Source organism: Rhea pennata, chromosome 23 (genome assembly GCF_028389875.1).
Source record: "Rhea pennata isolate bPtePen1 chromosome 23, bPtePen1.pri, whole genome shotgun sequence".
Lineage (NCBI taxonomy): Eukaryota > Metazoa > Chordata > Aves > Rheiformes > Rheidae > Rhea > Rhea pennata.
The window spans coordinates 5,628,607-5,641,757 of NC_084685.1; the positions used below are offsets into that span (position 1 = coordinate 5,628,607).

The 13,151-nt window shown below is 45.2% G+C and overlaps 2 protein-coding genes across 2 annotated transcripts; one reads left to right on the top strand and one right to left on the bottom strand.

The window, feature by feature from the left end:
• Positions 1-190: 190 nt before the first annotated feature.
• On the top strand, positions 191-5,164 carry RSRP1 (arginine and serine rich protein 1). Its single transcript, XM_062593885.1, has 6 exons — positions 191-421; positions 649-704; positions 1,750-2,376; positions 2,723-2,877; positions 4,048-4,131; positions 4,640-5,164. Exons 1-6 carry the CDS (start codon positions 333-335, stop codon positions 4,820-4,822), a joined length of 1,194 nt encoding a protein of 397 aa, XP_062449869.1. The 5' UTR covers positions 191-332; the 3' UTR covers positions 4,823-5,164.
• A 1,574-nt stretch (positions 5,165-6,738) lies between these two features.
• On the bottom strand, positions 6,739-10,311 carry SYF2 (SYF2 pre-mRNA splicing factor). Its single transcript, XM_062593886.1, has 7 exons — positions 10,252-10,311; positions 10,020-10,127; positions 9,134-9,259; positions 8,736-8,853; positions 8,536-8,626; positions 7,814-7,912; positions 6,739-7,172 (listed from the first exon to the last, which is right to left on the bottom strand). Exons 1-7 carry the CDS (start codon positions 10,288-10,290, stop codon positions 7,007-7,009), a joined length of 747 nt encoding a protein of 248 aa, XP_062449870.1. The 5' UTR covers positions 10,291-10,311; the 3' UTR covers positions 6,739-7,006.
• Positions 10,312-13,151: the final 2,840 nt, after the last annotated feature.

Here is a 13,151-nt window from a genome sequence, read left to right on the forward strand (position 1 = left end):
GCAGGCGGTGCACACAGACCCTTCTGCGCGTGCGCCAGAAAACGGGGGGGTGGGGGCGACCGCGGCCAATGCGCACGCGCGACGGTCTCGCTCTGCGCATGAGCAGGGGAAAGGGGCGTTCGCCCTCAGCGCATGCGCTTTGGGTTCGCTGTTACGTAAGTGGGGGGCGCAGCTTTCGAGAAGGTTCTCGGCTCTTCTCAGTCGTTGCTGGGAGGCGGGAGCGGGTGGAGGGCGGTTGTGTTGCTCTGTGCTGTGCGGAGTCCGCTGCCAGAGTTCTCTGTAAGGCTGCGTCGCTGCTTGCTTCCCCAGGAGGAACAGGCTGTCTCGTCGCTATGGGGGTGACTCATGAAGCGGGGCTGTCCCCTCAGGCGTCGCCACAGGAGCAGGACCCGTGCGGGGGGGGCCCGGCTGCCTGGAGCCGGTGAGTCAGCGGGGCACGGGCTTCGGGCGATGCAGCTGGGCACCCCCTTGGAGCCGGAGGCGGCTGGAGGAGGTGGGAGGGATGCTAGGGGGTGCTTACAAGGGCGCTTTTGTTGGGGGGTGGCGGGACGGCAGCGGCCGTTACTCGCCTGTTCGTAGCGGCTGCGGAGAGGACAGGGGACGCCCTCGGAATGGGCGAACTGATCCCTCAGGTTTTTGTTTCTGCAGGAGCGCCCAGATTTCCCAGGGGAACCAGCACTTGGGATGCCCGGCGGCCCCCAGCGGTAAGTGCCAGAGCAGAATAGTCCCGTTGAATTTACTCGTTAGTGTTCATGCGGACAGGTGTGCGGAGGGCAGTGCTTATGCAAGTTAGCAGGTATGAGGATACCTGTGATGTGCTCCAATACTGTGTGATGTTGAAAATTTTGTTATTTAGATAGCTTAGTTATGTTAGAGGGAGTTAGCTCAGAATTAATAACTGCTTTGTGTTGGCTGAGTTGTGTATAATGGTTGTGAGCTCAGGGGTGCAGTGGTGAAACTCCTAGTAGTAGCGATGAGAATGTTTCTTGTGGAAAAGTATAGAGCTATTTGGTGCTCTTGATAAGAAGATCTTAAGACTTGTTGGATAACTCTTGTTTACCATGGGCACCAAACAGATTTTATCGTAAAGTGGCTTTCTTGAACTGTAAAGCGATGGTGTAACTTGGAGCTTGAGCAAGCGAGGTAGGATAGTTACAGCCAATGTATGATGTAATAATCTTTGTATATCTAAAATGGCGGACACTAAAGGAGGAGCAGCCATTTTATTTATTAATATATCACCTTAAGTAGTGTTTAATTTTTAATAAATCCTATCCAATAAGTCATCAGTTTTGTCTGTTGTGTAGAATAGTTTTTATAACACTGGCTTCCTACACATACTGTATAGAGTGTATGTTCACATTCTTGACTGTTCAGAGGTAATGTTCTGTTGAGAAAATACAAATCTATACCCTTTCATAAAAGTATGTGTATGCTGAATGAAAGATACTAAATTAAAAACTTTGTCAAAGTTGCTCTTAGAATACTGCAGAGAACTAATTGTGGTTTAAACTGAAGCTTTTTTTCTTTCATATGGAAGGCTCTTGGCTGTAGAAAAGGCAATGATGAAACCTAAAATCGTCATAGGTAAAATATGCTGATAAACTGGGTGAGAATTACCATTGTTTAATCTTAAACAGCCTGTGCCTGTCATAATGTTTGTTTGTGGCTGCTGTATAGATGACTTGGTTGCTTAATTTCTGCTCCCTCTCTGCCTTCCTCCCCCCCCCCCCCCTGCTTTTTGAACAGGAACAGAAACTGGCCATTGTAGAATACCAGTAAAAACAGAGCCAACTTCCAGCACCTGCATGGAGAAAATGAAGGTTAGAAAGACTGATGACATGACAAACTTCATGGATGATTTAACCCTCAGCTCTCCTAAGAAAAGAGATTCTTGTGTGAGATCCAGAAGAAGTTGTGATAGGTCATCAACAAGGTCATCTAGCAGATCCTCTGACAGTTCGCAGTCCAGTTCAAGTAGCTCCTCTTCAGCTTCCTCAAGGAGCTGGAGCCGGTCGAGATCCAGGTCACGGTCATGGGCTAGAAGAAATGGTTCCCGAAGGTATAGAAGATACTCTCGATCATATTCCAGAAGCCGTTCAAGATCACGTGGCTACACAAGGTACCGAGGCAGGTACCATACCAGATGCTATAGGAGGTACTACCGCTCTCCTCCAAGATACAGATCACGCAGCAGGTCATGGTCTCGTGGAAGATCATATTACAGAAGGTCCTACTCAAGAAGCAGATCCCGCTCAAGAGGTCAAAGATACTATGGATTTGGGCGAACGATATATCCTGAGGCTTATAGGAGCTGGAGAAGCAGATCACGAACAAGATCTCGTAGTAGATCACCTCTACACTTGAGTGAAAAAGGTAGGATGTTTTTTGAGACTTTCATTGTATGTGAGAAAATTTAACAATATGCTATTTATGCTAGCTGGTCAAATTCTAACCTATAGACTTGCTTTATAGAATATAGCTGATAGTAGCAATGTGCAAGAAATCTCTGCATGATTATAAAGAAATAAAAAGCTATATATAATTAGCCTGGAGCATGTTCTTAGCCCTTAACTTGGGAAGTTTAGCTTCAGTTTTTGATCAAAATTGTTCAGAGTCAATACTTCAAAAAGTGTTGTGTTAGTATACCTGCAGTTCCTAGGCTAGTAGGAGTAGGTACATACTGACTTAAACACAAACTGACACTTCCCTTCTCTTGTAGAGAAGAGGGAACTCCTGGAAATTGCAAAAGCTAATGCTGCAAAAGCCCTGGGAACAGATAATATAGTCTTGCCAGCCAGCTTGAAGGTCATTAGTCCTTCCAAAGAGACAAATAATGAAAAGCTAAAGCATGAAAATCTTGGAGAGTCAGCTGAGGTAAGTATCAACTGGAGTATTCCCAAAGAAAAGGTAAACACTTAAAATTATTTGTGGTCTGCATGAAGAAGCAATAGTTCTAGCTGTGGAGTTCGAGGATTCAAAGCCTTGAATAAAAACATCCGGTTTACTGGAATGCCAAAAACCATTGTAGACTTGCTTAGGCTGGAAGAGTACCCTGGAAGCTTAGAAGTGGTTAACCCCTTGAGTACATGCAACCTTTAGTAATATGTTGTGAGAGAGAGATGAATGTAGCTTATTCTTCACATTTATTCTTCCAATAGGGTATTACAGATTACTTTCTTAGACTAGTCTATGTATTTCTGACAAAGGATCTGCTTTCCAAACCCACTGAATAGTTTTTTTCCAAAGTTCAATAATCTTTAACTGTTCAAAGCTTTTCATATGCAACAATCTGTTCCCAGAAATTACATACCCAAGCACATAATGCATTTTACGTACTTTATTTCTGTCTTATAGAAATCATGAATATGGTTCCAGACATTGATGAAGAAAATCTGTTGGTAATTAAGGGACTTTTGGGCTATAGCTGCTGTGAATTTAAGGGAGGGGAAAAAGTCAAGTAGTTTAAACTGAACTTCAATTTCACTCTGTTACAACAGTGTGTTACTGATTCATGCTGGATACAAAATTGCAGTAACTATTACATCTATCAGATTCTGCTTTTTCAAATTGAAGTAAACTTACTAAGGGTTTCTTAGACAAAGAAATGGTACAGGCATCCCTTTCATAATATATGCAATATATTCCAGATGTTGAGAGAGTACAGAAGAAGAGGCCTGCATCACTTGCAGATAAGTTCATTGTCATTATCCAAAGCTCTGCAGGATTGATTTGCAGAACTTAATGCAACTTGCTTTAACACTACATTTCATGATACTGCAGTCCATTTTTAAGTAATTTGATTCCTCTTTAAAACTGTCACTGGAGCATGGATATCAGGTCAATGTGAATCGACATAATGACATTATTAAAATACTTAGTATTTAAAATTGAGCTCAGTGCTGATCTGTTTACATGTTTGGTAGCTCACAGCTACTTTTGATATAAATACCTGAAACAACCTTACTGGAAAGTTAATACTCTGACTGCCTTAACTTGTATAGAGTAATATATCCTTCCACTTAAGCTGTGTGTGCTCTTCTCTAGCAACTGGGAAGACTGACAGAAGATGCAGCCAAAAACGGAATGGAGAGAACTACCACACAGAGAAGCATTTCTTTCAGTCCTAATGTAAGTGTGCTTTCCTCAGATCAGTCTAGTATACCATCTCTCCTGTATTGGGCTTTCTTTAGCGTTGGATATCAACTTAAGGATCTTAATCATGATAACAAATTGGATTTAACAGCTTGATAATTACTTCCCTGGAAGAGCTAGAACAGTACTTCAGTAGTAGCGTACTGTACCACAGCAGTGTGTTAAAATGGTTGTGACTGAGAATAAGCACTGAAATGTAAACTGTGAAGTTGGAAGTCTGTACTGTAGACTCAAGAGTATTTGCCAGAACTGATCAACCCTGGAATTTACTCAGCGTTGTGTGTCTGGATCTAATTTGGTAATACAGAACAGGGGAAAGGACAACTTTCCTGAATTCTGTGTCAATTTAGGTAGTACCTGGTAGTTTTAACATGTCCTGTAAGCTGGAAAGAAAGCATTTGTCTTGTCAATATAAAATGGTAAACAGATTTTAGTAGTACATTTGTTGTCGTTCTGGCATTTTTAAAGGTCATTTCTTTTCCAGAATACGATGGCAAAACCAGTACTACAGAAGCCAGCAAGCCATGCTATTAAAGAGATGGCAATCTCTCCAGGAAGAGAAGATGACAAAAAGGGAAGTCCCTATGGGCAGTGGGTTCCTATCAAGAAAGAGGAGAACAAGTTTTTAAACTTCTCACCTAAAAGTGCACTGTTCCGGGCACGCTAGCATATTTTAGTTGCTGTCTCAAGAACTGCAGATTATACATACTTCAGTAGTGAGGTCTGAAGTTTTCTGATCAGGTTGAAGACTTGTTAATACTGTATATTTATTTTCAGATATTTAATTTCATAATCTTAGGTTTCTCTTTCAGATATAGAGCACAGTGACCGAGAAGCCACAGATGGGAATCTTATGTAAATGTGTAAATACTTTTGTATTGATTTAATGGACTAGAACTTTCAGGTGGGTAATTTTTCTAAACAGTAGTTCAGTAACTGTTATTTTGGACACTTGAATTACATTGTTTAACTGTTTACTTCAAGTAAATAAATACAGTTTTGCACTGGCTTCTCAATGTGTCAAGTATTAGACCTTTGTGTGGTAATAAGTTCACATATCCTATTCATAGTTCTGAGTCCTGTGTGAGTGTTTATAGCTTTAGTGTTCAGTTAGTCACCATACTACTAAGAAGTGTGACAGAGCATAATTTTTGCCTCATTTTGAAAGTTGGCCTTTATATTAAAAATAGTAACTGTCTAGGCTATGGCTAGTTCAGGGCCTCCAGAGGAATTTCCCTAAATCCAGTTCTAAAAGCGGAAGGTTTTTGCATTACATAAATGACTGCCACATCCTAAGCCATGATCATTCCATCTATGGAAAGTGCTGCTCTGGAGGAACTGTTCCTTCTAATGTTAAATGCAAGTTAATACAGGCTTGTATTTTGATGTACGCTGCTTTAAAACAACATTCAAAAGCACATGTAAAGCAGGAAGGACATAATTAGGAAGTTTAGCTAGAGGGACTATGTTAGATCAGCTTTTTTGGAAAAGTCCTGAGATGAGGCCATATCCAGCATTCAGAATTCAGCGGTGTCACGTACTTGCTTACAAGCTGTACAAAGACCTTAACTCTATGGAGTATGCAATCAAGTAAACGGGTTATTGCATAATCTTCTGTGATGGTTTTGGGGAGTAATCAGTTAAACTGGATCTTGTGTAAAAATAAATAAATGGCTAGTAAAATAAACTTGACTACTCCAGTGTGAAAGCTTCTTTAAGAAGTTTTATTTAAGTAGCTGTGTCAAGATACAGGGCTGTGAGGTAGTCTGTCTTTCCTACTTCCTTGAGAAGCTAGGGTGCAAAGTAGTATGTAAACAAAGGGGATGGTAGCTGTTACGTATTTTAGGGGAGGAGGGAGCTCTGTCCTGAAAACGTAAAGCTGCTTTACGAAGATGTCTGGTTGCTTCTGCCTGTTGTGTGTCACAACTTTGTTCTGCTGATTGTCTTGATCGATCCAGCTTGCTGCCTGTGTGCAAGAATGTGTTGGAGTGTGAAGTAGAAGAGTTCAGATCTTACAGTAAAAGCAGACTTACAGCTGTGTTTAGATAAATGTGCTGTTGTAGATTTAGGCCTAGACTGTCTACTATTCTGTAAACAGTAGGAAACTAGTTTTCCTCTTGCTAGGGAAATTTCCCTCTCCCTTTTCAGGCAAGAGACCTCTTCCTTACTTCATTCAAATAAAATCAATGAAGGACTGTTAGTCACTTACAGGCTTTCATTTTTCATGAAGTGTGAGTGCAGAGTAGTTAGTGTTTGTATATAGAGTAGGAATTACTGCAGCTATTTTAAGAATTAAGTGTTTTCTGCAGAATTGCTAAAATCACACTGCCAAACATAATCAAAGGCTACCTCTTTTGCAGCAATTTGTCTTAAAAATTGTCCATATTCCTTCCCCTCTCCGAGATGGGGAAAGGCATTTTAGTGCCCCAGAAGCAGCTACTGGAGATGGAAAAACTCCAAGCTCAAGCACATCACAAAAAAAGTAACATGCATTCCTCACTACTCTTCTGTTGCTTATCAGGTGTTTTCAGGGACTTTACTGGTCTTCAGATACTGAAAAGTACAGACATACTTTACTCTAAATGGAGTGATAATAGTTTATTTTTTACCTTTAAAGCATGACAAGAAAAGAGCAGGGTGTTAATGCAATTAAAAGCTATATATACAGCTAAGTTACTACTGAAGCACTTATACAACATAGCAGATACAGACAGAACCTTAGACTACAGTAGATTTTACATTGCTTAAGATGAGAAAGTCTGCAAAGTTTTTCTGATGTGACTTACTACAGTCCTTTTACATCAGAGTTTGGTATGAAGATAGTATCATACACTTCAATGGAGATGGCAATTCAGACTGCTGTTCCTCTCTCCAAGTTCTGCTTAATCTCTGCTGTGTACTTCCCATAGAATCTTTCTGCTTTCTTGTTGAACTTGGCATTTCTCTCATTAATGTAGTCAATATCCGCATCATCATTGTAGGGACGTCTTCGACTGTATTTTTCACGTTTTTCAATTCTGTAAGACAAACATTAGTGTTTGAAGACCTGTGGATGAATCCTGTAGGCATGGTACTGGTTACCTCTCAAGTTACGCAATTCTTTCTAGATGAAATAAACACAGCAACTTCTGTTGCTAAGTGATGAATACTGAATACTGGTTTTTAGTTTGCTTGAGAATTGATAAGAAAAATAGTGAAAGGAAGTGACAATCACTTACTCTGTAATCACTTATTCTACAATAGCTATATTCTTAGTTCCATAAAACGTACTTACAGTACTACAGCATTACTCCTAGCTTGCTTTGGCCATACTGATTCTATGATGCTGAATAACATTATAAAAGCACGTTCACTGTTCCAAAATACCATGGCTATGAAGACAAGTTGGTCCAGCTGTAGGTCAGGTCTTTTTCCATGTCTTGTTTGGTAACTACCACTTCACTTGTACTGAGAATCATCCAAAAAACCCCAAAGAGGATGGCTGTTTTTCAGCAGCATCTTTCCAAAGAAAATCACTTGCCTATCAAACTAGGTGAAGAGGTTCATACGTTGTCAAGTGTACCCTTGAAAAGCTATAGGAAGGTCAAGTAGTTGGCCCTGCTTTGGGAAGGTGGTGGCCTCCAACGGTTCCTTCCCTTAAATTCTATGATTTACTTACTGTTTTTCAAGATCTGCAACCATCCTATCAATCCCTTCTTTATCTGGCACATGACTTCCATGAAGAAGACTGTCTGATGTTGGGTAAAGTGCTTCCCCACTGGACAAGGAACAAAGTAGCAGCAGTTTACAATAATTGTATTGAATTGTTTAAAACTTTGCTGATTTGGTTTGATCTTTCACTGAGAACTAAGGTATTTAACTCATTTGTGTAACTACAGGAGTCTAAAATGCAGAAGAGAATATTTTGATATTAAGAATAAAACCTCTAATTAGAGACAGTAGCCCCCTTTCCCCGCCTCCCAAGATGCAGAAACCAGCATTTACATTAAACCCCTACAATATGTTTGGAAAACTAATCTATTGGTCAGTCCGTTTTAAAAACTGAGGCTGCTGAAATTTCTCTAAGCACCCCAGAAGTAATCTACTTACATATTTAAATAGAGTCTAATTGACAGAATACTGCTTCAAGCACAGTATTACAGATTTTTAAAGAAGCAGGTATATTGGCATCAGTTCAACAATGCCAGTCTTAAGGACTGTGCAGAGCAGAGTGTCAGATTGCATTTTAAAATCATGTTAAAAGGCTAATTGTAGTGCAGTGTATTGTAGTGCAGAGAATATGTATTGAATATATCTGCTGACAGGAGCTAATTTTAAGCAGTGAGAATCCTGAATTTTACAGTTTTTAAGTATTATCAAGATGACTGAAATCAAACTTACTATTGCTCTTTCAGCTTCTCATACTGCTCCAAGTCAGGTTTGATCTGCCTGGTTAACCTCTGGTACTGGCGCAGCTGAGCAGCTGCATAATCTTTAGAAGGAAATGAGTTACCATTAAAGGGATGCTTCTATTTCATGATTCAGTTGTAGGTGAAATACTAGTAAAAGTTATTCATTAAGAACATACACTAAGTCATTACCTGAAAATCCTAGATCTGGATTTTTCCGCTTCTTTTTCCTCTCCCATCTTTCTGCATCCTCAGCACTGATCTCTAGTAGTTTAACTCTCTCATAATCTTCTCCTTTTGCAGCACATTCCTAAGGCAGCACAAGTAGTATTAAAGTTTTAACAAGAGGATGGTGGCCAGGGACCAAACTTGGTAGACTAGAGAAGAGTGACAAGTTTATATACAGTTATCTAGATCAGCCAGCTCAGTCAGCCGCTACTGCAGGACACACTTCTATATACGCAACATGCACGTACAGATTTTTTGCAGGACCTACATAGAAGTTCTCAATCTGAAGACAGATTCAACCTCCCAAGTAGTTGTACAGAGGCTTAAAAGTGTTACAGAAAAATGTAACTGTCCTTGCTTACCTTCTTCTTTTCCTGCACCTTCAGTTCCCATTCCAGTCGAGCTTTTTTTGCTTCCCAGTTTGCTGGTAATTTAAGTCTTTTATCTTCTTCCACCACTTCTTGGTGATTCAGCTTGCGAGCCTCATTCTAGGAGCACAACAGTTTGTTTCTAAAGTCTAGAGACATGTTGCAATACTGAATCAAAAAATCATAAGGAGTGGACCCCTGGTGATGAAGGGAGATCATCTCCACAGAGATGGTCACACCTTACACTTCCTGTCAAGATTTGTACTATGTAAAATACTGTATTTGGCAAAACATTAAAGAATCTGTACCACCTGCCTGTGCTGGACAGGACAAAAAGAAAGAGAAACGTTTGGATTAGATGTTAGGAATGTTTTGGGAGCCGTCACAGTTTGGGGCGAGAACTAGAGAACTAGCAGGGGGCTGGAAAACGGCCGTGCTCCCTTCCGCTGCGCCTCGCTGACGGCGCTTTTGGGAGCGGCTGTGCCGGGGTGGGGGCACCGAAACGGGCGGGAGGACCCCGCCAGGGCCGCAGGCCACGGCCGCTGTGCCCCACAGCGGGGGGCTCAGAGCGCTTGACAGGTAGCGTCGCACCTCCCGGGATGAAAATCCGCAACGGGCCGGGGTGGGAGGGGCTGGAGACCGGGGGATTCCCAGGGAAGAAGCGATTTCCCGTTTTCCGGGCGAATCTCCCGAGTTTCTGCTCGTGCCGCTGCCTCTGCTCCCGCCACCGGGGAGAGGCGGCCCAGTCCCCTCGCCGCCCTCCCACCGGGCGCCTGTACGCGCCGGTAACGTCCCCAGCGCCTTCTCTCCCAGCCCGCCAGGGGGAGGGGGGTGGAACCGCCGCGGCCCTGCCCGGCCCGGCCCCGCCGCCGCCGCTCACCCGCTTCATGTGGAGCTCGCGGAACTTGCGCAGCCGCTCCTCCCGCTTCTGCGCCGCCGCCGCCGCCGCCGCGCAGGGCGCCGCCTCGTCCTCCGAGCCCGACGAGCCCTGAAACAGCCCGCACTCAGCCCCCGGCTCCGGGGGCGGGGGGGGGGAACACGGGGAAGCCCCCTCCGCTCCTGCCCTCCCCCCGCCGCCGCCGCCGCCGCCGCCGCCGCCGCCGCCGCCTCACCCCGCCGTCGGGAGCCCCCAGCCCGCCGAGCGCCGCCATCTCGCACGCCGAGCACTTCCGCTTCCGCCGCCGCGCGCACTTCCGGCCGGGGCGGGGCGGGGCGGGGCGGGGCGGGGGCGCCCCCTGGCGGGCCGCATGGCGGCGCCGGGGGCTGCGGCGGCCGCCCGGGTCCCGCTTTACCGCGAACGGGCCCGGGGGAGCCCGGAGCCGGCAGTGGCCAGGACCGGGGCGGCCTCGTTGCCCCGCCGCAGGCTTCAACCGGGCCTAGGCCCAAACTGGGCCAGGAGCTAAGACCAGGCCCATGTGGCGCCGAGGCCTCCCCTGCAATTAGATTAACCCCCTGCAATTAAATTAATCCCCCCATAATTAAACTAATGCCAGTGCTGCCGGCGTCGAGGCCCGCGGGCTCTCGGCCTGCTCCCCAGGCAGTTCGCCTCGCGATCGCTGTCTTTGCCCCGCTCGTGCGCTGGGGTTTGGGGTGAGCCCTGGAGTCGGTGCTGTGCCTGCGCGGTTTGGGCTCACCGGTTCGGTTGGGTTTGGTGTGCTGAGGAGAAACAAGTGAAAAGCGGCAACTCCCCCCGTTCTGTCTGCGGAGGAAGATTTAAAGCCTCGTCGCTGCATGCTGGAGTCGGCTGGAACGCCAGCCGTGTGTTTCTCTTGTCTTCCAGACGTTGATGTCTGGGCGGCAGCCTACTGTGGGCTTGAAATTACCCTATGGTTTAATAAACACTGTTAATCAACTTTTTTTTTTTTTCCTTTTTTCCCCAAGGAATCGATTGGATGATGTAAACTGTCTGTTCCAAATAGAGAAGCAGTACAGGAGCCGGATAAACTCCACTCTGCATCGCTTTACCTGGAAGCGCTGGCCAATGTCTTGGTAGGGAGTCGGGAGTGGGATAAGAAGCCAAATAATTGCATGTCCTTCTGCCTGTGCCGATCATCCCATTTAGACCCAGTGGAAATCAGGTTACCCACAACAGATTTTCTTCAAGGGGAAAGTTGCAGCTCTTACAAAAAAGGAATCAAAATAATAAAACTTTTGCTTCAAGTCCAGAGCAAAGAAAGTAAAAATTTCCATAGCATTGTTGGAATTGCCAGGATCTTCTAGCAAAATCAAATGTAGATCTCTATCAGGGTTTATTGATAATATTTACATGCTCATGCAAATACATCTAGGTGTATGTAAAAGGTAAATGCATGTATGCCATCTTTATACTTACTTGTATAGTAAAGGTAAAAAGGTTCAGGAATTTCATTTTTCTTTGAAGAGATGATCTGAACCCCAGAAGTTTAAGAACTGCTGGCAAATGATCTTTTCTAAATTGACCTTGTCAGCTTTAGCTTGTGACTTTCCAGCAGAGGGAAATGCAGCACAAGTGATGACGGTTTGTGGAAACGGCAGGCAGCCCTGGCAAACACAAACTGTCTCTGTTCTCTTTTAACTTCACTTTCTTCCGCTGCCAAACTCTGATGCATGCTGAGTGATTAAAAATATCAAACAGCCCTGAAGTTTCAGTGTTACCCAGCAAGGAGTCAAGTCGGGGAGAAAAAAAAAATCCAAACCCCCAAAGCTAGTGATGCCAGCACTGTAAAAGAGAGCAGACTGGGGAAACAATGGGAGACGGGTAGGATTTTATATAGCTGTGTTGACAGCATCTTAAGAAAAAGGAGAAGGTTGTCCCGCCGTGGTTTGGTTCGGGGGGTTTCCGTGGTCACCTGCCTTGTCCCTGTCCTCTAGCTTGGTTTCGGAGGAGAGCTGCAAGTGCAATGGCGCAATGGAGGTGTTTTTGCTTCTCATGCGCCCCAGGACGGTGCTCAGCTTCAGCACTCATCTCGCTCCCCCACTTATGGGAACTGATCAGCACGTTTGGGATCAGAGAGGGCTTTTGCGGAGCCGGGAAGGGTGCTGACCCAGCTCTCGGAGTGCAAAAGGCTGCAGCAGCTGTGGAAATTGGCCTGTGTCTCCCCAGAACGAGGGTTAGGAGCCAGCAGCAGGGCTGGCGGTACTCTGTGGCATTGGGACAGCCACAGCTCAGCTGCCTCCTGCAAAGTGGGGACGTCAAGCCTTTGCTGGCCTGCCTACGCTTTTATTTAATCATGGGAAGCTGGATGGTTTTTATGGGTTTGTGCAGTGCCTTGACCCAGCCAAGTCTGGAGCTCAGTGGAGCCTCTTTCCCCCTTCTCGCTGCCGTAATGCAGTTATAAAATAAACCCAGGAGGTTTCCCTGGCTTCTGTGGATTCGCTTCTGGGTCTGATGCCAACACAGTGAGCCCAGCTCCTGGTGCAGGTGCTGAGTGCCTCCCCCATGCCGTGGTGCTATTGCAAATTGCAACCTGGGTGGAAAGAGCAGGGAGTTTACCCAAACCCCCCTCGTGCCAAGGAGCGGGGGCCAGTCCTGCGTAGGCTGACAGTGAGTTCATGCAGAGCTGCTCTTACTGTCACAATTAATTTATTTTTAGATTAAAAAATGTTTTTATTTCTCATGCACACAGATTTGGCACGGCTTGTTTGGGTCGTAGCTGACTCCATTGTCTTCTCCAGTTATGCATCCCCTGCAGTGCCGAAATTAAAAATTCCAGTTACATATTGTACAGAGGCTGGGAGCTTGGAGGAACTGACTCATCTTGGTTATATTTGTCCTTTTCAAAGGGGAAGATGCTGGTCGAGGGGCGGTGGGGGAGCAGCCCTGGTTATCTCACATCCACTGCAGCAGTGGCAACGCTGGTGTCGGGGGGCTGCTCCCGCGTGCCAGCCCTGGGCATCCTTGCTGCAAGAAGCCCTTGGGGCAGCCCGGACGGTCTGCATGGGGGTTAAGGGAGAGGTTTGCACAGTTTCTGAGAAAAATGGTCACGGCTGCAGCGTGACAGAGGCAGCAGCGAGCTCCCCAGGGTGCCGTCTC

What these genes read in the sequence shown, in the direction of transcription:
- RSRP1 (XM_062593885.1), top strand. Translation starts at nt 333, where the DNA reads ATGGGGGTGACTCATGAAGCGGGGCTGTCCCCTCAGGCGTCGCCACAG. An exon ending in ATGCCCGGCGGCCCCCAGCG is followed by an intron (nt 705 to 1,749) that starts GTAAGTGCCAGA and finishes CTTTTTGAACAG; the next exon opens with GAACAGAAACTGGCCATTGT. An exon ending in TCTACACTTGAGTGAAAAAG is followed by an intron (nt 2,377 to 2,722) that starts GTAGGATGTTTT and finishes CTTCTCTTGTAG; the next exon opens with AGAAGAGGGAACTCCTGGAA.
- SYF2 (XM_062593886.1), bottom strand. Translation starts at nt 10,290, where the DNA reads ATGGCGGCGCTCGGCGGGCTGGGGGCTCCCGACGGCGGG. An exon ending in GCGAGCTCCACATGAAGCGG is followed by an intron (nt 9,260 to 10,019) that starts GTGAGCGGCGGC and finishes TTGTGCTCCTAG; the next exon opens with AATGAGGCTCGCAAGCTGAA. An exon ending in TCCAGATCTAGGATTTTCAG is followed by an intron (nt 8,627 to 8,735) that starts GTAATGACTTAG and finishes TTCCTTCTAAAG; the next exon opens with ATTATGCAGCTGCTCAGCTG.